This window comes from Simochromis diagramma, unplaced genomic scaffold, assembly GCF_900408965.1.
Source record: "Simochromis diagramma unplaced genomic scaffold, fSimDia1.1 OVJJ01000433.1, whole genome shotgun sequence".
Lineage (NCBI taxonomy): Eukaryota > Metazoa > Chordata > Actinopteri > Cichliformes > Cichlidae > Simochromis > Simochromis diagramma.
The window spans coordinates 104872-130459 of record NW_024387031.1 but is presented as its reverse complement, the minus strand read 5'-3'; the positions used below and the strand labels follow the sequence as shown (position 1 = coordinate 130459).

At 38.6% G+C, this 25588-nt stretch overlaps 2 protein-coding genes across 11 annotated transcripts in view; both read left to right on the top strand.

Moving 5' to 3' along the window:
* Nucleotides 1-15202, top strand: part of LOC120740573 (NLR family CARD domain-containing protein 3-like) — a 131227-nt gene extending 116025 nt beyond the window's left edge. For 2 of the 10 annotated variants that reach the window (XM_040043027.1, XM_040043024.1), the window contains exons 3-12: nt 3453-3479; nt 3685-3804; nt 4149-4271; nt 8031-8094; nt 9582-9801; nt 9899-11693; nt 11784-11960; nt 12318-12491; nt 13816-13862; nt 13939-15202. In XM_040043027.1, the coding sequence (XP_039898961.1) occupies nt 3472-3479; nt 3685-3804; nt 4149-4271; nt 8031-8094; nt 9582-9801; nt 9899-11693; nt 11784-11960; nt 12318-12491; nt 13816-13862; nt 13939-14480 (3270 nt within the window). In that variant the 5' untranslated portion in view covers nt 3453-3471 and the 3' untranslated portion in view covers nt 14481-15202. The other 8 variants (XM_040043025.1, XM_040043021.1, XM_040043023.1 and 5 more) reach the window with 8 other exon arrangements.
* Nucleotides 15203-21654: 6452 nt separating this feature from the next.
* Nucleotides 21655-24811, top strand: LOC120740581 (tripartite motif-containing protein 16-like). The gene has a single exon (XM_040043040.1). The coding sequence runs from the start codon at nt 22982-22984 to the stop codon at nt 24653-24655; it is 1674 nt and encodes a 557-aa protein (XP_039898974.1). The 5' UTR covers nt 21655-22981; the 3' UTR covers nt 24656-24811.
* The last annotated feature ends 777 nt before the right edge of the window (nt 24812-25588 follow it).

Here is a 25588-nt window from a genome sequence, read left to right as displayed (position 1 = left end):
GCTGCAATATGATGGCTCTGAATACTTACATTCTTCGTTTGAAGGAATTTTATCACTTGCTGTTCAAGCGTTTGCAGCTCCTCTACCGGGGCATCTTCACCGTCTTTACCTCCGCCAGCTGTTACTCTGGCGTAGGTTCGGTGTTGCGTCTCCAGTCCACTTATGACTAAATCATCCATTCTTGTGTATTGTTCAAGGTCCTCGATTCGCCGTTCCAAGTCGTCTATTTTCTTGTCCTTTATGAGTTTTTTTAGTTGTTTTATTTGTTTATGAGTTGATTCACTCATTAAACAAATCATTCTTCAGCATCAGTAGACGCACTTTCAGTGGTTTGTTGTCCTCAAGGCACATCACAACCTTCTGGATAAATGTGAATGTAAGCTCAATTTCCTTTGGGTATTTGTGGCAGGTCTCAGATGCTGCTCAGGTGCGTCCTGCAGTGGAGGAGGACGCACCTCCAGAGACGACACCGGAACTCAGTAGTTATTTTACAAAACCTTTATTCACCTTCAGTTACAGATGCACCTTCCAGAAGGGGAGATGTACAGGGCCGGTGTCCCTCTGCAGATCTCCACTTCTTTGTTTGTTACAACCAGTTTTATAGAAGCGACCCGCCCATCGTAAAACCCACATGATGTGTTATAAACCCAAAACACTGTGTTTGTGTATGTATGTGCGAGCATGTGAGTACCTGTGTGTGTGCGTACCTGTGTGTGCACGTGAGTAAGTGTGTGTGTGTTGTAACAGTTAAAGCACTGGGTGTGTGTCTCTGTATATGTGACTTCCTGCCGGTCATAAAAGTCCATCTCCCCTCCAGACCATAATTAGACCGTGACAGTTATGAGCTTTTATTACATTCAGGGACAACAAGGGTAACAGACTTCTCCTCTCTTTCCTATCTGTTCCATACAGTCCCAGCATCCCCCAACTGTAGCTTCCTGTCTCCTTTTATGACAGGCAGACCCCCAGTATGAATAAATTCCTCTCCCTCTACACAATTACACACACTCTCAGGCCTATAGCTAAACCAAACTAAAACACACATACATTCACAAATCCTTCCCTATTCCTCTGATCTACAGCTCGACCCTCTCATCTAAGCAAATTTAAGCACATTATATTCTAATAATTGTTTTCTTGTACTCACAAATGGAGTTGAAGTTTGTTTGGGATCTGAATTGGTCTGTAGTTTATATCACAGGAGCACATCTCAGATTTGTTTTAATGTCATCAGGAGGCTGGCTTAATCTTCCCAGCAACCTCTTGTACACAGAAAGGGTAAATTTGTGTGTTACAAGAACAACACACAAATAGATTACACACATTTTTTCCCTCCTGTACATCTTTCCTGTTTTACTGTTGTCTTCAAACATTACTCATGAAACCAACCCAAAATAACAACAGCGCCTTTCTTGGAAGTTACTGAAAACTGAACTGAAGCTGTAGTGAACACAAACAGAGGAACAAACTGGCTGATGTAACCTGACCCCAGGAGGCCGGGCGTGACAGCTGTGTTTGCATATGAAACTACACTTGGTTCCGTGTCCTGTAAGGACTGATGAAACAGGTACAGAGTGAAAGAAGGACACACAGCAAACGTCTGGATTTTACCTTTTATTTATTTTCTTTCCTGCTACTAATGAATTATTAGCCAGCCAGCTTTCTTGTGAACAATGTTAAATATTTCTGTTAGTCCACATCATCATGTGAAGCTGAGGTTGATTATATGGGATAATGTTGACCTCTGAAAGGGGCTCGTGACCACAAAACGTTTGAGAACCTCTTTTCTGGACCGAGGAGACTGAAGGTTTCCCACTGCAGGCAGAGCAGACTCTGTTGGAAGGACTAAAGGTGAGACATGAACCATTAATTTGTTTTGTTTTGTTTTTTGTTCTGTTTTATTTTCAGACATTTGTTATTTAAGCTCATCATGGCTGACATGACTGTTAATGCCTCTGGATGAGCTCTCTGTGTAGTTTATCATATTTGATTTGGGTTGGTTGGGTCATTTCTGGTAGCAGGGTTCTAGACTGCAACCAATTGGGTTGCAAATGCAACTAAATTTTTCAGTGGTGCCACAAAAAAAAATCCTATGTCGCAGGTCTCCGCAACTCTGAAAGTCTCCGTGTGATCAACAACAAACACACATTATGCCCATATTGTGGTCTAAACCAATCTGAGATAGTCAGGAGCAGGACCTCTCTGATTGGCTGTGGTCCAGATATTCCTGTAGTCCTTCACGTGTACGTTTGAAAGTGCAGGTGGATAGAGGGAGGTGAGCAGCTTGAATAAAGTTATAGCAGGTGAGAGTAGGTAAACGGATTCCACACAAAGACGTAAACACAGAGCGCGGACCCGACGCATCAGAATCAGCTTTCTCTTTCTCGGCTTTCTCACTCGACGACCGTAAATGGACACGCCGTCAGGGCTGAAAGCCGACAGCTCACTGATTCTGATGCGTCACTGATTCTGGGTAGTGAAATGTGTTATTCAAAACTTTGTCAGGACGCAGAGTCCTACAGTTCTTAAGAAAATTAATATTCAATTAAAATGTTAAACACTCTTCAGTAAGTGGATAATTTATGTTTTGCCGTTTAAAACTTTCACTTGATAGATGCAATTCTCTAGCCAGGGGCAGGAAATTCAGCAAAACATCAGAACAAAGCAGTGACATTATAAACTTGTTTAACTAGTTGGACAGTGTGGGCGTGTCATCCGGGTACAGTGAGCAGCTGTATTCAAATCATTAACATCTAAGAAATAAACAAGGAAGTGAGCTGCAGAATAAAACACACTGATTGTGGACACTTGGTGAGCTTTGAATTATTTTCATTTTGTTTCTTTCAAAAATGATTTTATTTTTCATTTTTTGTTGTTTATAAAATTCTTTTTAATATATTATTTTAAGATGTGTCTTTAAATCCTGCAGTGGTTACACACAGTCTGGCGGGGAAGTAAGTGGAAAAATAGCTGAAGTAGAGGATGCTTTCTAGAATGTGTGTTATGTGCCAGGAAAATACTTTTACATAAACACAGACTCAAACTCCTGAAGCATAAAGTGATGAATGGAAGTAAGACAAGACCTTAATAGAGAAAGAACAGAATCAGATCTTATCCCAGTGCAGACAGCAAAGAGCTGCAGACAGACGGTGTTCAGGAAGATGATGAATAAATTAATCTTTGATCTGATTTATATTATATGTTTTTTTGTATTTTTGTTCCATTTAATCTTTTGTTTGAAAAGTGTAATCATCACAATGATCGTTTGTTGACTCTTTGATGGTCAGATCGCTTTTTTGACAAACAATGAAACCTTAATTATAAAGTAATATAATCTAAAAGTATAATTATGATTAAACAGGTCACCACCTTGTAGCTATCAAATATCTCAATAAACACAAATAAAGCCAAATTATAATCTGTGTTTTATTCTCACTTTTCTCTTCCATCAGGTGACTGCAGGTTACAAACATGGAAAGGTATCACACTCTAAACCTTGTATTATCTTCACTGCTAAAAGAACAAATACAGAAATGTTCTCATACTACATGCAGTAACTTCATCATCTGCTCTCTCTCTGTTAATTAATTTTAACCCTGAAAAGTTTTTCTAATATATGTTTCACCTGGAGAGTAAAAAATGGTAGATATATAACCTTTCCTGATTCCTTTCCTCACTCCTCAGACCAGACTCTCCTGAACATGAACCTGAGCCGAGTCTCAGCTCTGTAACAATGAGGAAGAAAACCACTCAACAGGAAGACCGTCCTGACTTTAAAAGCAGGAAATTGTCTCCTGATGCAAAGTAAGAGTTAACTGAATGGATCCAGGAGTAATCAGTGAGAAGTTTTAGTTTGCCACATGTGTAATCATTTATTATTATTATTATTATTATTATTATTATTATTATTATTATTATTATTAATGATGTTGTTGTTGTTGTTTTATTGCTGTGTTCATAAAAAGAAGAAAACACAGCAACAAATAGACTAAAAAGAACAGAAGTCATTTGTTGTGAAGAGCATCAAACTTTTTAGTCTTACTGTAATATTATTACTGTGACTAGCTCCAAGTTTATTCAGTACTTTTCGTGTTAGAAGACTAAAAATGTAATTTCTCTGCCCGATGGTCTTTTTCTCTGTTCACCAGGATCACTGAGACCCCAGATGCCCCTGAACCTGAACCAGGACCCAGCTATGTGTCTTTAAAGAGTGATCGGTCAATGGATTTCCCCATCCACTTTAAAGGACCAAAACTGGCTGCTGCTGAGGAGTAAGAAAGTTCACACCTACCTTAAAGCTATGTAGTGCATCTGGCCTCAGTCCTGAAATTTAGGTCCTCCATGAGTAAGACTGCTTTTTTTTTTTTTTTAAATCTATCATGACAGCCCTGCTTTCCCTGCACTGGCCATCACGCTGATTATAATTGATGTGGTAATCAGCAGGAATCTGTCAGCAGTTAGTCAGTTTGACTCTGATACTGTGGGTGCTCGTTTTGCTTAGGAAGGTGAAATGATCTACAGCTGTCTGTGTGGTGCTGGAAGCCACGATACAAGCTGCTGGAATTCTTTAAATATTAAATAAAAGTGCTTCAATGCTTCCTTTATATTCCAGCTTAAGCATGGACCACCCTTGATCCATGTTATCATAACCTCATAATTCATAGTGACACACCATCCCAGCATTCATGAAAATCATTAACAAAACTGGTTGTTACAGCCCAGTCTAGGGGTACCGAAACGAAACATAAGGGTTAGGAAAGATGTGATCCGACCCTGGTCCCCAAAACCATACCCAGAAGCTAAATCTTTGAAGTGAACGGTGGTTTATTTGTGGCTACACTGAAAACTTAACTCTGGGGTGAACAAAGGCCAAAATAACAAACAGAACAAGCTAAATCGGGAAAGGAGGTGCTATCTAAAACCCTAGATGAATCAAAAACCAAACAAAGGACAAGTGCTACAAACGAAAACTAAGCCATCACTTTCTGGATTATACTGAGACAAAGACACTGGTACCACTACGGGCAGGGACGACGGCACAGCAGGGGATGAAGAGGAGTTTACACCGACATTGTAAACAAAATAATGCTTCATCAGGTTGACGTGACACAAACAATGTTTTCTCCTATGGTCAGGGGTACCTATAACATAATCTCTGTCACTCAGTTTCTCTTGGACAGTGTAGGGCCCACAGAACTTTGCAAGGAGAGAAGATCCAGGACTGGGTAGGAGAGTCAACACTTGGTCACCTACTTCAAAAATTCTCTGCACGGATCTCTTGTCAAATTTTCTTTTCATTTTTTCTTTTTCACTTTCTTCTGAGATACGGAAACTGAACACGTGCAATTTTGTATGCTTTATTCCCTTTAAAGCCGGTCCAGCTCTGTTTTGTATAACTATTTTTAAATCCCGGTAGAACTTCAACCACGTAAGCTAGCGCAATAATTTTTTTTGCTTATGAAATCAGAGAAGTTATACTTACATCTTATGCCATCAGGTTGTCCTAGGTCACAGTTTCCTTCCACATATAGCTTTGCAAAAATTGCATAAAAACCACTTGCAGCAACAAAAACATAAACATAGCTTACCAAGCTGTTCGTTACACTTCCTACGTTGGAATAGACGTCAGCGCGAACTATCGCATGTCCGCCATTACCTGCCCAAAACCGCAAGTGATGTAATTTTCGCAGAAATGTGGTTTTTTACCTTCAGGGCTTTATATGCCTATACTGGTGTTTTTAAAAGTTATGTTTGACTTTATGACTTTCTGTGTTGTTTCTGGGATACTTAGGACTCATATTGCACTGATGGAAATAGTTTATTTTATTGCATATGCTATTTTTTTTCAAATTTGCATTATACTATTTATTTTCGTTTTTTCCGCAATATATAAAAATTGGTGTATTTCAAAAATAAAACTATGATGACACTTAAAATAAATTTCCTGTGGTCGGAAACTATTATGTGCAACCTTTTTGCATTTACAGTTTTGAGGGATAAGCCTCTTAAATTTCTCTAACTAGAAATATATGTTAAAAAAACAAAAACGGTTTTAAATTTTTTGTAGTTTATTGCACTTTTTTTGCAATTTATGTAATTACTATGCACTAAATGCAGACATATTATTAAAAATTCTTTAGTGGTATGGTTGCATTGATGTATAGCAACTTGAAATGCTCCCAAAAATGGCACTGTAGCATGTAAAAATATAATATAAGCTCTGGCGGACTTGGTTCTATGGTAGGTCTTAAAGGGTTAAAGAACATATGTAATCTAACATGTTTTGATCTGGGATAACTGTCTGAGGGATATCTCTTTGAGCAGCCACAAATGACCACGCACTGTGTCCAAACACCAGCTCTGCGGGACTGAAAATCGTCGACTCCTGTACACTCTCTGTCACTGCTAGAAGGAGAAGTGGCAGACCCTCATCCCACTCTCTTCTTGACTTGAGGCAGAACTTCCCCATCATGGCTTTTAATGTTTGGTGGAAACCATCAAGCGCACCCTGTGATTTGGGATGATACGCACTGAATTTTTGATGCATTACGCCAAGAAATTTCAAGACCTGAGCAAATATTTTGGACATAAAATTTGACCCTTGGTCCGTTTGAACAGATTTTGGAAAACCGAAAGTGGAGAAGCTAGCACTCTGACAACAGCTTTGACTTTGAGAGTGCGTAACAGAATAGCCTTGAGGAAGTGTGTGGCGATGCACATCAAAGTCAAAATATACTGATGTCCTGACTTTGTTTTGGGAAGTGGACCTACACAATCAATGAGTATGTGCTCAAATGGTTCCCTTAAAGCTGCGATTGGATGTAATGAAGCAGGTGGAATAACTTGGTTTGGTTTACCACTAACCTGACAAATGTGGTAGGAGTGGCAGTAAGTTTTTCTAATTCCTAAATGTCCGGAGAAACTGTCATGTGCAAGACTGAGTACCTGGGGTTGGAACTTTTGCGATACAACTATCTGTTGAAAAACATTCCAGTCAAGATCATTAAATGAGGGAGGGTGCCATTTACGCATTAACATGTCATTTTCAATGCTGTAAACTCAGGGATTTTGATCGCTGGAATTCGCAGCAAGTAGACATTTGGCCAGAGTTGGATCATTTTGTCTCAGGATCATCTTCACAGCATAGAAAAGAGTCAGACAAGTCAACATCATCGTATTTGCGCTTGTGCGCACGTGTGACAACACAGGCAAGCAAGACCTGAATGGCAGCAGGAGTGGTGATGAGCAATCAGCCACCGTTAGCTCTCCAATCAGGAAGGACCTGTAGATTCTTAAAGACATAGCACAGAAGAAAACTCTAGCCGGCCAGGGCCGTAACACTGATAAAGGACCACAGCAAATCTTTTTTTTTTTTTTTAACCTTAACATTGACATTTTTCTGCATGAAATAACACTGCAAAGTGCATTGGGATGTAATAAGCTGATAATATTAATAATATTAATATTAATAATAATAATGATAATAGATGGCATTTATATAGCGCTTTTCGAGACCCTCAAAGCTCTTGATCATTCTGTAGTTCACTGTCTGGACACTGAATACCACAGATGTAGATGTATTGTAGGCAGATTCAAGGTGCAGTCATGTGTTTTTTTGGTTTTTTTAGGTGTATTCGTAGTTTTCTCCTCAGAAAATATTCAGCTGCTCCTCAAAGATGCTCTTTCTTGCTACTGGTATTGTAAACACACAAAGGCCATTTTTTAAATAAAACTCTTCAACATAAAAATATGAATCTGACTTTTTTTTTCTTTTTGCAATGTACAGAGCATATCTATAATATGGTCAGTACAAGAACGCACTTTGGTACAGAACCATCACTGACCTGTTAGTTAGACTAGTGGAGTCCAATAAATGAATAAACAAATAAGTGTATAAACTGACACAACAGATTTATTATAGCACAGTTGTGCTTGTTTTAATCAGGATGATCATCAAACAGCAGAAGAAGAAATCTTTGGCTTGTATTTATGTGCAAAATGGTTCTAATTTCTTCATGATGTCTCCACAGAGCTGATCAGGAGAGTCTTCATCATGCCCAGCAGCATCAAACCAATCTGGACTCAGTGTTTAAGGTTTGTACATGTACACCTACCTCTTTTTTTAAATTGTTTTCATGTTTCTCAGTCCAATATTCATCATAACTTAATGGCAAAATAACAAACATACTCCAACAGTGAATTCGTTTCACTTTATTATTACTTATAAAGCACTTTTCAAAACAAAGTTTTGGGAACATAACATGATCCGCAAATAAGGTGCAAGTACACTGCACAGCCACGTGATTATCAGCGGTTACCACGCCTAGCTAGCTGCATCAGAGCCGCTTTCTGTCAACAACCTCCATTTTGGACCCACCTACAGACACGTGACTGATGGACAGATGTCACATGCAGTAAATTTGGGCCAACGTGGGTTTTGGTATTGCAACGTCTGATTGGTTGAAGTGACGTGAACGTGGCATCGTTGCTGTGATCCTATTGGCTCAAATGATTAAAAAGAGGTGTCAATCATGCAAATTGACCAAAAGAGACCAAAGTTACAGCCCCTCAGAGTTTAAAGGGCCAGAGGCCAATTAAACGCTCTATGCGCACAGCAGAAAAGGGCCATTGCCATGTAAATGTGTGGTTAATTCTTCAAAAATATATTTTAAAAAACAGCATTTTCAGGCCTGTTAATAAAATTTATTAATTTCTGCTCTTAAATATCTAAAAAATCCAACTGGCATGGTGTCCAATTGTGTGCCTAAATTGGACATTTTTGTACAACGTCTGGATATTCATGTATTGACAGTGCTGTAATTTTTCACTGTTTCACTTTACAAACATAAATCTTTGCACAGATGATGTTTATATATGTTGGTTACTGAATTTCTGTAATGAAATGTGAACTGAGGCGTATTTTTAAAAGGGTTATATGCTATTTTTTTTTTAAATTAGGCTTTTTCTGTGTTCCAGTCTCAGTAACTTTGACACAGTAATATCTGCTTCAATATTTACACCTCTGATGAAATTTCACAAGTGTTAGCTTTATTTTGATACCAAGATTGTAAACACACAGTTTGTAATTGCAGAGAAATAATCAATTAAATTTGGGCATTGCATTTTTGAGCAGGAAGCTCAGAAACCCCTTTGGGGTTTAAGAGGTTTAAAAAAACATCAGTACTATAGATTACTTAATTTAATTTATGTTTTTATTTTATTATTTTCTATCACCTAAGTCACTCTATAACACTACCGGCGCCCCAGAAAGTACAGGGTACTTACGGTGTACTTATTTATCACATTTCTGTCAGAAATGTAAATTTCTGAAAATGTCCTTACATCAATAAGAACCAAAATGACATACTTATCCAAAAAAATTATCCTTATCTTATAACAATGACATTTTGGAATTATATTTTTTTCTCTGACAGAAGTTTTATTTTAATTAGTTACCTGCATATCTTTTAACGCTGTATTTTTGTTAAATTGAAAACACACAGAAAACAAATCTGTGAAAAATTATTTTTACTATGAAGATCTGATTTTTGTGAATTCAGATTGTGTTGCTTATTTTCCAGATACTGGAGGGAAACATTATCATGTTTGTGAAGGACGAGCTAAAGAAGCTGCAGAATGATCTGAATCCAGATTATTCAGAGTGTCAGAGGGATGAGGAGGAGGTGTTGGACAGTGAGGAAGAGAAGCAGAGAAGGAGCAGCAGAGAGGCATTTCTGAAACTTGCAGTTAACTTCCTGAGAATAATGAAACAGGAGGAGCTGGCTGACTGTCTGCAGAGCAGTGAGAGGATTTCTCTTCATAAATTCAGTCTTTACAGGAATGAAATTGTCAAATTTTCTATAATTATAACACTCATGTTTCTGGTGCTTTCCTGTAGAAAGTCCTGATCCACTTTGTGAGAATACTTTTAAATGTAACCTAAAGAAGAAGTTCCAGTGTGTCTCTGAGGGGATTGCTAAACCAGGAACCCAAACCACTCTAAATGAGATCTACACAGAGCTCTACATCACAGAGGGAGGGACCGGAGAGGTCAACACTGAACATGAGGTCAGACAGATTGAAATGTTCTCCTGGAAACCAAACAGACCAGAAACAACAATCAGGTGTGAAGAAATCTTTAAAGTCTCAACTGGAAGAGACAAACCAATCAGAACAGTTCTGACCAAAGGAGTGGCTGGCATCGGGAAAACATTCCTGACACAAAAGTTCACTTTGGACTGGACTGAAGACAAGACCAACCAGGACATCCAGTTCATGTTTCCATTCCCATTCAGAGAGCTGAATTTACTGAAGGATAAAAAGTTCAGCTTAGTGGGACTTATTCAACACTTCTTCACTGAAATCAAAGAAGCAGGAATCTGTAACTTTAAAAAGTTCAAAGTTGTGTTCATCTTTGATGGTCTGGATGAGTGTCGACTTCCTCTGAACTTCCACATCACTGAGATCCTCACTGATGTTACAGAGTCCACATCAGTGGATGTGCTGCTGACAAACCTCATCAGGGGACAGTTGCTTCCTTCTGCCCACATCTGGATAACCACACGACCTGCAGCAGCCAATCAGATCCCTGCTGAGTATATAGACATGGTTACAGAGGTCAGAGGGTTCACTGACCGACAGAAGGAAGAGTATTTCAGGAAGAGACTCAGAGGCAAGGAAGAGGCCAACACCATAATCTCTCATATCAAGACATCACGAAGCCTCCACATCATGTGTCACATCCCAATCTTCTGCTGGATCACTGCTGCAGTTCTAGAGAGAGTGTTAAAAACCAAACAGGCTGGAGGAAAGCTGCCCAAGACACTGACTGAGATATACATGCACTTCCTGGTGGTTCAGACCAAAGTGAAGAACATCAAGTATGATGGAGGAGCTGAGACAGATCCTCTCTGGAGTCCAGAGAACAAGAAGATGATTGAAGCACTGGGGAAACTGGCATTTCAGGAGCTGCAGAAAGGAAACCTGATCTTCTATGAATCAGACCTGACAGAGTGTGGCATTAATGTCAGAGAAGCCTCAGTGTACTCAGGAGTGTTCACACAGATCTTTAAAGAAGAGAGAGGGCTGTACCGTGAGAAGGTGTTCTGTTTTGTCCATCTGAGCATTCAGGAGTTTTTAGCTGCTCTTCATGTGCATCTGACATTCACCAAATCTGGTATCAATCTGCTGGAAGAAGAAGAAACAGCCTCAGTGCAGACTGGAGAATCTTCAGTAAGACAGTTCTACCAGAGTGCCGTGGACAAGGCCTTACGAAGTCCAAATGGACATCTGGACATGTTTCTCCGGTTCCTCCTTGGTCTTTCGATGCCATCCAATCAGGATCTCCTACAAGGCCTGCTCACAGAAACAGGAATCAGCTCACAGATCAATCAGGAAGCAGTCAAGTACATTAAAGAACGAATGAATGGCGCTCTCTCTCCTGAGAAAAGCATCAATCTGTTCCACTGTCTGAATGAATTGAATGATGACTCTGTAGTGAAGGAGGTCCAGCATCAACTGAGTTTAGGACAACTGTCTAAAGTTGATCTCTCTCCTGCTCAGTGGTCAGCTCTGGTCTTCATCTTACTGTCATCAGAAGCAGTTCTGGATGTGTTTGACTTGAGGAAATATTCAGCTTCTGAAGAGGCTCTTCTGCAGCTGTTGCCAGTGGTCAAAGCCTGCAAGAAAGCCCAGTAAGTATCCATTTTAATCCTGGCAAGAGATTGCTTTAAAGTATTTATTTCAAAAGTTTGGAAAGTTCACTGCTATTCATGTCTTTCCAGGTTGGGTGGCTGTAACCTCACAGAGAGAAGCTGTGAAGCTCTTTCCTCAATTCTAAGTTCTCAGTCCTCCAGACTGAGAGAGCTGGACATGAGTAACAACGACAACCTCCAGGATTCAGGAGTGAAGCTGCTTTGTGTTGGACTTGGGAGTCCACACTGTATGCTGGAAACTCTCAGGTTAGCTGACTCTTTGTTTCAGGAGATTTGGATATTTCACAACAACTGTCATTATTTTATAGATTAAACATGTTGTTACTTTTTTGGTGTAAGCCCTGAAAGAGAACAGTAGAGTAGACTTGAAACACACACTTCATAAATCAGAAAAATATGACTTTATCTATGATTGTCCATCATAGCAAAAAAGACAGAAAGTCAATGTGTTTTGTTCTTTTTTAAAACTGAGTGAAGAAAAGCCACTTTGTTTGTTTTTTAACTACTTTAACTGAAATCAGAATCTGTTAATTTGACTGCATGTACATCATCAAATTCAGAGCAGTTCATTACAATGATGTGACATGTTGTATGTGTTTGAAGGCTGTCAGGCTGTCAGATCACAGGAACAGGCTTCACCTCTCTGGCCACAGCTCTGCGCTCCAATCCCTCCTATTTGAAAGAGTTGGACTTGAGCTATAATCATCCAGGAAACTCAGGAATGAAGCTTTTGTCTGCTCTAAAGGAGGATCCACATGTGAAACTGGACATACTCTGGTAGGAAAACAGGAAATAAAGCTAAAATATATTTTTTTTCTCCAGCATATTTTAAGGTAACCACTGATCTGATTGCCAGTAATACAGTCTGTATGTCCAGTTAAGTGAGCAGCTGTGTGGGTGAATGACTCAGAACCAATCACAGTTAAAACACGAGGAAGGATACACAGCTTGAAGGAGAATGTAACAAATACATAAGGATTGGACCCTCGATACTGACGTTTCAAGACTGTGTCAATCAAAACACCAACATCACATGACCATGGCTAAGTGAGGTTTGATGTGTTTAACCCCAGATCTGACAGGTGCCTTTGTGATGGTTCTGGGTCTGTGATCCAGTTTATAGTTTCATTTTGCTGCTTCCTGCTGCGTTCCCTATGTCCTCACTTTATGCTCCACACAGTCACAGCCTTACCTCCCTGTTTTTAGTCAAGTGAGGCACCAGGATTCCCATTTTCATGAACAAGTCATCTGTGCAGGAACACATTATTTTTAATTGTGATTGGGAAGAATTATATATGCTCTCAATTCAATTAAGTAAGTAAGTAAGTAAGTAAAATTTTATTTATATAGCACATTTCTAGATAAAAGATCACAAAGTGCTTCACAAGGTATAAAAAAACAAAAACAAAAACAAAAAAAAACAGTCAAAAGTTAACAAAACGCAATTTTAAAAAGTACTCAGATTCAAAGTGTAATTAAATAAATATTGACTTAATTGGAATGTTTGCTGTCATAGCCTCCTGAGAATCAAGAAAAAAATCATCTTCTCATTGAACTTTTTATTGTTTTCTGCATGCAGGACTCAGTAGGTCTATTGAGGCTGGAAATAACCGAAGCTACAAAACAAAAACAATAACAGGAACAACTTGACTTGAAAAATGGATTCAGACTCAAAAAGTCTAAAGCCTTTGTCATTATCAGAATGAACACAGCAGTCTTTTCTCAAAATATTTTGTTCTATATATTTATTTGTTTTGTTTTACACTGAATAACTAAGCAACGGAAACATCCTCACACGTGTTAACTGAAAGAGAAAATAGTATTTGAAGCACAGTGTTCATTGTAGTGACAGAAACACAGGGAGGCAGAAAATAAAGCAGACTGAAGGTTGTATTTAGGTATTTAGATAATTTAAGAACCTGGTACAGACCAGATGATTTATTTTTTTAATTGTGCTTTGATACATAAAACCTTAGAACCGTATTATCTGTTTGACTTTATTAAGAGATAAAATAAAACACAAGGTGATTTCTCTAGAAAAGATGAATCAGAGAACATAAAGGCCATGTCTGCACACTAAAAGATAATGTGCTCATTTCAGTGTGGAGCCTCAAGGAGTCCAGTGGATGAGACCAGGTCTAAGGAAATGTAAGTATTTTTGATTTATGAGCTGCATTCACACAATCTTGTACTGTTCTACATTTTTTGTCACGGTTCCTTTTAGATTTCTGTGATCTGACGCTGGATCCAAACACAGCACACAGAAACCTCAAACTGTCTGATGACAACAAGGAGGTGACACATGTGGAAGAAGATCAGCTGTATCCTCATCATGATCATAGGTTTGATCACTGGCCTCAGCTGCTCTGTACCAACAGTCTGAGTGGTCGCTGTTACTGGGAGGTCGAGTGGAGAGGAGAGGTTCATGTTGCTGTAGTTTATGGAAGAATCAGACGGAAAGGAAAAGAGGATGAATGCAGGTTTGGAAGGAATTATCAGTCCTGGAGTCTCAACTGCAGTGATGATAAGGGTTACTATGCAAGTCACAAATTTGATTTAAGAGCCATCCCTCTGCTCTCCTCACCTCTCTCTCACAAAGTAGCAGTGTATGTGGACTGTTCTGCAGGAACTGTGTCCTTCTACAGCGTCTCCTCTGATAAACTGATCCACCTGCACACCCTCAACACCACCTTCACTGAACCTGTATATGCTGGGTTTAGGGTGAAGTCTGACTCTAGTATCCACGTCTGTGCTGACTCAGAATAATGAACTTACTGTGCAGAGAAATATTCTCACATTGGTGTTTCACACTTTTCCTCACTTAGTATATCAGGTAACTGTCTCGTACATATATTAGTTTGTTTTTCAGTCCAGAGATGTTGGATTAGACTGATTCTCCTGAATTTTTTTTTATCATCTTATTGTCTTTGGTGCCTTTTTTTAAAGAGCAGATATCAGTTGTTACTTATATACTACAGTTTAAATGCCCACAGGACTTTTAGTGCTGAGGAAAGAGGAACTGTATTTTTAAATCTGTTGTATTATTATCATCTATTACTAAATTTGTTGCATTATACACATTTTAATCATGCTCACACTGATGGATGAAATCTTTGGAACATATAATTTAGACATTTTAGACGTTGTTGGTTAGACTTTGTGATGATGAGCGCTGCAGGCTCTAAATATTTTGTGTTTAGGCGTCTTTAATTTTTTACATTGCATAACTGTACATTTGTGTGTCTCTCTTGTTATGCAAATTAAGTAACATTTCAGTACAATTAGTTCATGGAGAAATGCAATATCACCACTATGTGACCAGTTTCCACAACAACTGATCTGGATGGTTCTGGATCCATTTATTAGTCTGTGTTGATCCAAATGTAGCTTCTAGTACTGCTGATACAAGAAGAGCAGCTTATGGCTAACTGGACGCTGTGGAGACGTCTCTCTTCAGTTCATAATCAATAAAAAAAGTCTGACCTCCAGTCTGTGTTTCTTGACTGAACAGAAACAGTTTTACAATCTGAGATCTGGTTTTTATTCCGTGTTAAAACAGACTCATGAAATGTAACAGAAACGGAAAAGTGAAGACAAAAGAATCAAGATCAAAACAGTTGGATTTTTTCTTCTTGACTTCTTGCATATTCTGTCAGTGTATGTTTACTTCTCCCGTGTATATATGTGTGTAAGATATGTTATTAAAGTTAGGTTAATTAACAAACTTGATTTGTTTAATTTACAAACTTGTATAGAGTAAGTTGCAATTCTGTTAAAGTGATTTAATCCTATAGTTTCAGTAGAGCTTGTTTTGGTTGAGTAGATTTATCAGATGTACTTAAAATTTCTTGTTCAAGTTAAAAGTATCATACATTTTATATTTCACTAACCCAGTTGTGTGGAACCAGTTGACATAACTGGGTGGAGTAAATACAACATTTTATTTCTTAAAGTGTATTTAAAAGTGACTGTTTGGATTCATTTAACCAAAATAATTAAAATCTGTAAATAAATGAAAAAAATGCATCTTTGAAAATGAGAGTAGGATAAAAAAAATAATCTGAAAAGGTGATGATTGAAGAAAGAGGAAAGTACACAGGAGTATTTTAATCTGTTTGATTGGGTCCAGTGAGCTCACAGTGCCTCCAGCAGGTGGAGTCCAGTACTGTTTGTTTTTAAAGCTGTAAACAGTTTCCTTCTCTGCTGTCAGTGTCTGTTTGGAGCCGAGTTACTAAAGAGGTCTTTTATTTGAGCCAGTTTAAATGGTTTAAATTTGAAATATCTGTTTGTCTCCTCACTAACGGGACCTAAAACACAACCCAGCTGAAAAGAAAACACAAAAGCGCACCACCTGGTGGCCAGAGGTGGAAACACAAATGAAAGCAAAGCACACATACACAGCTCCTTCAAGTTTGGTGAAGTGTGCAGCTCTCTGAACACCAAATACACAACAAATACTCCAAGTTTGTTCTTCCTTAGTTGCTAACTTGCAAACTTGGCAAATTAACTTAAGCGCCCAGACTTCTGAGCATGGGAGGACACACACACACATTTCGACTGTGATTAATATATAAAACGGAAATTATTAGACGCCACATAAATAAAAATATATATTACTGATTTATTTTATTATTTTTTTGAAGTGGAAATGTGGAGTTAACAGTTGTTTGTAGACAAAACTCTTATGGCTTATATACAGTCTACTAAATGACTTGTGTAGATGAGTTAGTGGAATTCTACTTCAGAATTGGTATTTATTAAATTTATTTCTCTTTTAGCACATAAACAGTGGTGAGAGTTATAAGGCCATGTGGTGGTGCAGAAAGCTGCATCTGGTCAGAAGGGAAAAAACACACAAACTTGTTGGCTGGATTAGTATAAAATGAAATGTCTGGCAATGGACAGAAGCAAGGATATTGATGTTTACACCCTTGTGCAATGAAGAGGATGCATGTTGTATCACAAGACACGATAAGCCAGCTGATTGTTTTGTTTCTCTGAGGCATTTTGTGAGGGTATAGCTGCTGTGGCATTTGTCTGGCTTGAAACAACAACTGTAATCTCCACATTTCGACTTTTCTCAAAACACTATTTCAAGTTTAATCTCAAAATGGACTCATTTTTTTCCTTTCATTAATGTGACCTTAGTGCTTTACCGTACCACTAATTACCCAACTTCTAAAAAAATACTTTAACAACATATTTAGTTATAAAAAGACCATCAATAGGAAATAATTAAATAACATCAATAGGAAAAGTCATTTGCTCTCCCCCCCACCTGCACTTTCCTCACTTTCACTATCCAATAGAAGACAAGGTGCCTTGTTTGTTTGAGGATTTCTCCAAAACATGTGATGATCACAGTTATTGATGGTCTGGTTTAATAAGTGGTTTTGTTTGAAGTTGTGCAGAACTTGTCTACGTCACCATTTCACAGAATATGATCAGGATGTGACAATAGCCAAATTGTCCAGCAGGTGCCACTGTGGAGATGGCTTCAGATTGTTTGGAATCATCAATACAAGCACAAAGACTTCAAATGTTTCACGAAGTCTCGCTTTGCTCATCACTGGTATGGTGACAACTTCACAGGAGGTCCGTATCTCAGCACTGTCATAGTTAAAGGTGACCTTCATAAACCGAGAAACTGACATTCATGTTTGCCACAGGAAATCCACATTTACTCCTAACTAAGGGTTTAAATGCACAAAGATACAGACACTGAGACAGAGACGAAGATAAAATCAAAACTTTTTTGTTGCACCATATTTAATGAAGCCATGCAAAACGTTACCTTCATAGTATGAACTTAAAGGGCAGCGTTATAGACCCTTGAAGTTCACCAGTGTGAGTACAAATGTTTTTGTTTTTGTTCATTTGTCTTATTTTTTGAGGCATTTCTCAGGACTCACAGCTAGAAGATGAGCCTGTATATAAAAAAGGTGACTAACTTCTTTTTAGCATAATGACACTCTTGGAAGATCATCAACTTTTTTAGGTCAAACATTTCTTCTGTTACTCTCCATCATAGAAATTAAATTAGTAGATTTCATCTATTTAAATCATGATGTAAACCATGATACTGATGCTCAAAATCAGTTATAGAGAAAAGAAAATCTGAACAAAAGCAAGATTTTGCTTTAGACTTTGATAGTTGGAGGTGGTGTAAAACTCAGTTTTAGCAGAGCCTAAATTTGAATCAATAAATCATTGAATATTATTGTAGGCTTTACACTGAGGTGCTAAAACGTTATCTTAGTACAGTTGTCACTCTGCAGAGCAACAGGTAGCTGGTTTCTTGCAGTCAAAAGGGATCGACCTGGACTGTAATAACATCGAGGCATGCCACCCTTTGCCCAGGAGAAACGCTAGTGATAAACCAGCTGTCATCATAAGATTTGTAAACAGGAAACACAAGAATGCACTGCTGAAGCAGGGGAGAAAACTAAAGGGATCGAACGTCTACATGAATGACCATCTAACCAAATACAACGCTGACATGGCTAAGAAAGCACGACACCTAAAGAAACTGGGTAAAATTCAAAATACCTGGACTGCAAACTGTAAAATATTTATTAAACTCAACGGCACACCGGAGGAAGCCAAAGTGCTGGTCATCAAACGCATCCAGGATCTGGAAAAATATTAACAAGTCACATGACTACAAATGCAAGGAGCTGAACAAACAATCTACATTCATTAAAGCAGGTAACAGAAGATAACAACGGAAGCTAAAGCACAACATATTAAATCATGAAACAATCAACTAATTTAACATCTGGGAATCATACACTGCTATCACAGAGGATTGCTAATCAGGAGTTAAATTCACCACTAAACACGGAATACAATACACACTTCACAGAGCAGGACATTGATCCAGAATTGAACTTTTTTAACATCAGAAACACCTGCTGCTATTATACTGAAGAACAATTCAATTAAACTGTCAAGACTGCAAAATGTCCATAATCCACTTTAATAGTAGAAGTTTATATGCCAATTTTCACAAAATAAGAGAATATTTGAGCAAATTTGCACATCCATTCAGTGTGATTGCAGTATCTGAGATGTGGATTAATATGGAGAAAGGAGTGGACTTTGAAATAGACGGATATGAATTAAATTTTATGAACAGAAAGAATAAGAATGGTGGGGGTGTGGCTTTGTTTGTGGACAAAAATTTAAAATACAGGGTGGTGGAAAAAATGACGGTGGTGGTGGATAACATATTAGAGTGTGTAACAATAGAAATTAGTATGGAAACAAAGAAAAATGTCATTGTAAGTTGTATATATAGAACATCAGGTTCTAATATTGAAATATTTAAGGAGTGGTTAGATAAAACATTTATTAGGCCAAATCAAAAAGTTATGTTCATTTGTGGGGATTTCAACATAGACCTATTAAATCCAAACAAACATAGTATGACAGATGAGTTTATTAATACATGGGACTCTGTCCAGTGATCACTAAACCCAGCAGGATTACAGCACAGTCGGCAACCTTAAGAGACAATATATTTAGTAATGAAATAGAAAACAGATCTATAAGTGGTCTCCTAATTAATGACATCAGTGATCATCTACCTGTTTTTGTAGTGTATAACAGCAATTACAGGAAGGTCAAACAGGAAAACACAACAAAATACAAACGAGTGAGAACAGAGGAGTCCATAAATGCATTTAAAAGTGATTTACTTAAGCAAGAATGGGAGATGCTTTATAAGGAAAAAAATATTGATAAAGCTTATGAGATTTTTTTAGGAAAATTTAAACTGTTATATGATAGTCGTAAAGTAAAGAAATATAGTAAAAAACAAAAATATGCAGCATGCGCATGGATCACAAAAGGATTACAAAATGCATGTAAAAAGAAAAATACCTTATACAGAGAATTTATAACGAACAGAAGTACAGAAGCTGAAAATAAATACAAGAAATATAAAAATAAATTAACTAGTATTTTGAGGTCATGTAAAAAGGAATATTATGAGAAATTATTAAATATGAATAAAATAATATTAAAGGGATTTGGAAAACATTAAATACCATCATTAAAAATGGTTCTAGGCAGTCAAATTATCCTTCGTATTTCGCTAATAATGATAGAAATATTAGTAACATGAGTGATGTGGTTAATGAGTTCAATAAATTCTTTGTAAGTGTTGGGCCAGACTTGGCTGATACAATTCCTGATATAACAGATTCTGCAGAGAAAGAAACTAAACTCATTGACTGTAATCCTCATTCAATGTTTTTAACGGTGGTAGAAGAAAAGGAAATCATTGATATTGTTGGGAAATCACAAACAAAAAATTCTACAGACTCTGATGACATTGATATGGAAATCTTTAAGAAAGTGATAGATGGCATCTCCAAACCCTTAACACGCATTTGCAATTTGTCTCTACAAACTGGTGCATTCCCAACACAAATGAAAACAGCTAAAGTAATACCACTGTTTAAAAATGGAGATGGACACCAATTCACAAATTATAGGCCTGTTTTCTCTACTTTCACAATTTTCAAAAATACTGGAAAAAGTTTTCATTAATAGACTTGACAAATTTATAGATAAACACAAAATAATAATGGACAGTCAGTATGGTTTCAGACCAAATAGATCAACATCTATGGCATTAATGGAACTAATTGAAAATATCACCAATAATATAGATCAAAGACAATGCATAGTTAGTGTTTTCATTGACCTAAAAAAAGCTTTTGACACAATTAATCATGAAATATTACTTGATAAACTGGAGTACTATGGCATTAGAGGAGTGGTGCTAGAGTGGGTCAGGAGTTATTTGAGAGACAGGCAACAATTTGTGAAGATTGGTGAATATCAATCAGAGTGCCTGGACATTGTTTACGGAGTTCCACAGGGGTCAGTATTGGGACCAAAGCTGTTTATCCTCTACATCAATGATATATGTAAAACATCTGATAAACCACCTACTACTATACTTCTAGTGGTCACAGCTTCCCTCTTCACAATAGGCACATAGCAGGGGGTGAAACAGGGGTTTATATAAAAGCTAAAATACTAAAGCTACAACCTTTAATATAAAGCTGCTGCTGAGCAAACATGGCTTATACTCCTACTCTTTCTGTTAACTAGACATAAAAACACTTGAGGTCACCCTCTGATGTGTTTACCACCCCGTCGTAGATCAATCACAATATCCTGAACTCTCATTGGTAGACGCTTGAATTGTTGTCGTGAAGTTCAGCCTGGATATCTTAAAAAGAAGGAAACTGAACTTCTTTTCAGGCACTTAGACTAACATGACCTGGACCCTTTTAGCACCCTCTGTAGTTGAACTGTGGAAGTGAAACAGAGCCACAGCCTGCACACACACAGTTTAACACATCAGTAACTGCACAACATGCAGAGCAGGAGTGAACATGCTGCAACACTTCAAACTGATCATAACTGTGTCAATAAAACCATGAATGCTGCCAAACTGCTCAGTGTATGACTCAGACTGATAGCTGCTCCCTTCTGTGTGTGTGTGTGTGTGTGTGTGTGTGTGTGTGTGTGTGTGTGTGTGTGTGTTTGTGTGTGTGTGCAGCAGACAGTGAGCAAGAAGACGATGAAGAGGATGATGAAGGTAAAGAGAGCAAAGAAAATGAAGGTCACCCTGAGGGTGGTGGGAAGGATGAGGAGAGGACAGATTTCTTACATTTCAATTCTTTACATTTTTTGTCCTTCGTGCTTTTGAACCATCAAACTGTAGGTCAGGAAAGCTGATTCTTTTTGTCTGTTTCTGATAATAAAACATGTTTCTGGGGACGTCGTGTTCAGCTGTCTTTATCATGCAGTATAGTAAACATGTTTCAGTGTGAATGTTACAAAGATGAGATTTTACTGTGAAGCTTTTTTATACCAGGGCAATCATAAATACTTCAGTGATGTAAATAATGCTCTCAGAAGCTGGAAACTCCAAGCAAAACTCACTGAACCATAAATAACTGTAGATTACAATATGATGAGAAATGAGGGCTGAAATGTGAGGAGGTTTCAGACGGTGCAGACTTATGGACGTATCATAGATTTGTATTAAATGTGGTTTGTGAAAAGTTCATTACTGCTTTGTAGAGTTGCCCTCATTAACATACTGTCTGACCTGCTGACTTACACAGGTCAGCTTCACTGTTTGATTCTGACAGCTGAGCTGACACAGGCTCTGTGATCTGCTGTCGTTTGTTAGAAATACTTTGACTCACAGAAAAAGCTGCTCAGCTCTTGTTCTGGACACATTTGGGAGAGAACCTGCCTCTGTGTGTAACAGCGCCCCCTGCTGCTCTTGATGATAAATGTGCAGATGCTGATTCTTGCTGTGACTGTTGATCCGACTGGAAGTTCTGTGGTTACAGGTCCAGCTTCCTCCTGTGAAACCTGTACTAGTGAGCTGCTGTTACAGACCAACAAGTTCTAATATCCAGTATCTCCAGGTCACATGTACAAAGCTGCAGTCAGTCACTGGAGACCTTAATATTGACTGGTTCTCACATACCTGTATTTAGCCACGTCCCTGCTCAAGATGATTTTGTGTGATCAACTCGACCGTAATAACAGAAAAATACTTTTAAAGACGGATCAGAGTTTCTTTTTATTCCTGTCAAACATTTATCACATTTTTGTGGAGCTGAATGTGTTTGAAAAACCTTTAATTTGTTTACTGCCTCATATACCAACTACTACACCTGCTGCACCCTCTCATCTCTGATGGTGTTTGAGGGAGAGAAACAATTGAAATGAACATAAACTTAAATGCAACATAAGCATCATGTCAGTGGCTGCCTTATCTGTATGTTTAGGATCATTATCCTCCTGCATTGACTGAAACTGAAGGACTGTTTGTTAACTTCAGTGAGAACTCTGACATTTCTAAACTGAAGTTTATTTATATAGAAGAAAGTGTTAACAAGCTTAAAAGTTGATGTGAGCAGTAAATAAAAAAGGGTTAAACACACAGTATCGCTCTCAAACTGCTCCTCTTCCTGGAGTGAAGCACAGCCTGATAACCCTCCCTCTTCTTCCTGCTCTTAAACACAGCACCTCCTCTCTGTCCACGTGTTTCCTCGTTCCCTCCCCTTCAGATCTGCACTTTGAAGATGGGTGTAACCAACATGTGGTGACGTGCAAGAGCTGACAGGCTCCATTCACTGCAGAAACATGTTGTTGAGATCAGAGCTCAGACTAGTTTCAGTTATAAGGAAGAGAAACTCACACAGTCACTGACACTGAGAGGAGAAATGGCACAGAAAGGAGTTCAGCTGGACCGAGAAACCTTCTCTTGTTCCATCTGTTTGGATCTACTGAAGGATCCGGTGACTACAGCCTGTGGACACAGCTACTGCAGGAACTGTATTAAAGGTTTCTGGGATGAAGAGGACAGGAAGGGAATCCACAGCTGCCCTCAGTGCAGGAAGACTTTCACACCGAGGCCTGTCCTGGAGAAAAACACCATGTTAGCAGCTTTAGTGGAGCAGCTGAAGAAGACTGGACTCCAAGCTGCTCCAGCTGATCACTGCTATGCTGGACCTGAAGATGTGGCCTGTGATGTCTGCACTGGGAGGAAGCTGAAAGCCATCAAGTCCTGTTTAGTCTGTTTAATTTCTTACTGTGAGAAACATCTCCAACCTCATTATGATGTAGTTCAGTTTAAGAAACACAAGCTGGTGGCCCCCTCCAAGAAGCTCCAGGAGAAAATCTGCTCTCGTCATGATGAGGTGATGAAGATTTTCTGTCGTACTGATCAGCAGAGTATCTGTTATCTCTGCACAGTGGATGAACATAAAGGCCATGAAACAGTCCCAGCTGCAGCAGAAAGGACTGAGAAGCAGAATGAGCTCGAGGTGAGACGACTAAACATCCAGCAGAGAATCCAGGAGCGAGAGAAAGATGTGAAGCTGCTTCAACAGGAGGTGGAGGCCATCAATGGCTCTGCTGATAAAGCAGTGGAGGACAGTGAGAAGATGTTCACTGAGCTGATCCGTCTCCTCCAGAAAAGAAGCTCTGATGTGAAGCAGCAGGTCAGATCCCAGCAGGAAACTGAAGTGAGTCGAGTCAAAGAGCTTCAGGAGAAGCTGGAGCAGGAGATCGCTGAACTGAAGAGGAAAGACGGCGAGCTGGAGCAGCTCTCACACACAGAGGATCACAACCAGTTTCTACACAACTACCCCTCACTGTCAGCACTCAGTGAGTCTACACACTCATCCAGCATCAATATTCGTCCTCTGAGCTACTTTGAGGATGTGACAGCAGCTGTGTCAGAGACCAGAGACATTGTACAGGACATTCTGAGAGAGGAATGGACAAACATCTCACTGACAGTCACTGAAGAGGATGTTTTACTGTCACCAGCAGAGCCAAAGACCAGAGCTGGATTCTTAAAATATTCATGTGAAATTACACTGGATCCAAACACAGCAAACAGACAGCTTTTATTATCTGAGGGGAACAGAAAAGTGACAAGAATGGAACAAAAACAGTCTTATTCTGATCATCCAGACACATTCACTGGATGGCCTCAGGTCCTGAGTAGAGAGAGTCTGACTGGACGTTGTTACTGGGAGGTGGAGTGGAGAGGAGGAGTAGTTGGTGTAGCAGTCGCATACAAGAATATCAGCAGAGCGGGGAAGGGTAATGAATGTTTATTTGGAAAAAATGACAAATCTTGGACATTATATTGTGACACTAACAGTTATACATTTTGGCACAAGAAAGTCCAAACTGTCCTCTCAGGTCCTCGGTCCTCCAGAGTAGGAGTGTACCTGGATCACAGAGCAGGTATTCTGTCTTTCTACAGCGTCTCTGAAACCATGACTCTCCTCCACAGAGTCCAGACCACATTCACTCAGCCGCTCTATGCTGGACTTTGGCTTTATAGAGATGGAGCCACTGCAGAGTTGATTAAAGTCAAGTAGAGAAGACAGGTTCATGTTGATCCCTGACCATTATATGTACTTGTGTAGTTTCTAAATGAGGCTTTACATTTTAGAAGCTGAGAAGTTCAGTGGTCCATTGATGTGTGAAAATAATATTGCACTGATTCAAACTGTACTTACATTTATATACCTTACATCAATATGACTGTAAACTTAATGTCTTTGAGGTTTGAAATTTTAAAATGTAACAAAAATTAAATACTTAATGTTTGACATTTAATATTATTTTTCATATGAAAAGCATTTTCACTCGATCATTTATACATTTAAATACAGACAATAAATGATACAGGCCTGCATATTGTGGAGGATAGACATGTTTCTTTTCCCTGAGCTGTGTCTGGCAGGCAGAGCGTCTCCACAAATCTGAAGCTTCTGATTTGGAGAAAATGATCTGAGGGAGACACCTGGTGGACAAACACAGACATGACAGGAAGAAAGACTAAAGTGCAGAGTGGAGACAAACAGCTGGAAATACTTGTTGGAAAGGATTGTCATGCTTCAGAAAAACACACAGCACACACTCTAACAGTCCTTTATTTGCACTGAAGGAGAAACGTGAAGAAACCAAATCACACAATAATGAAGTGAACACATTTATAGTCAGTGTTCAAGATGATGGATAGGAAGGAAAATCATGGAGCATTTATGCATTTTTACGTCTGTGTCACAGAAACTGTTCAGCTATTCTCTGTTTATTAGTCTATTTATCAGGAACCTCTGTTGATTTTATATGTAAAGGATTTTTCTTCTATCACTGAACCTTTTAAGGGTTTTCTCATAGTAGTTTTGGGGAGTTTTTAATTAGATTTACAGCTTCAGAATAACTTTGTGATGTCAGATTAGAAAGTCTGTGTCCAACCCTGGTGTTTGATCAGATGTTTGATCCCTGCAGGGTTGGATTTTTTTTCT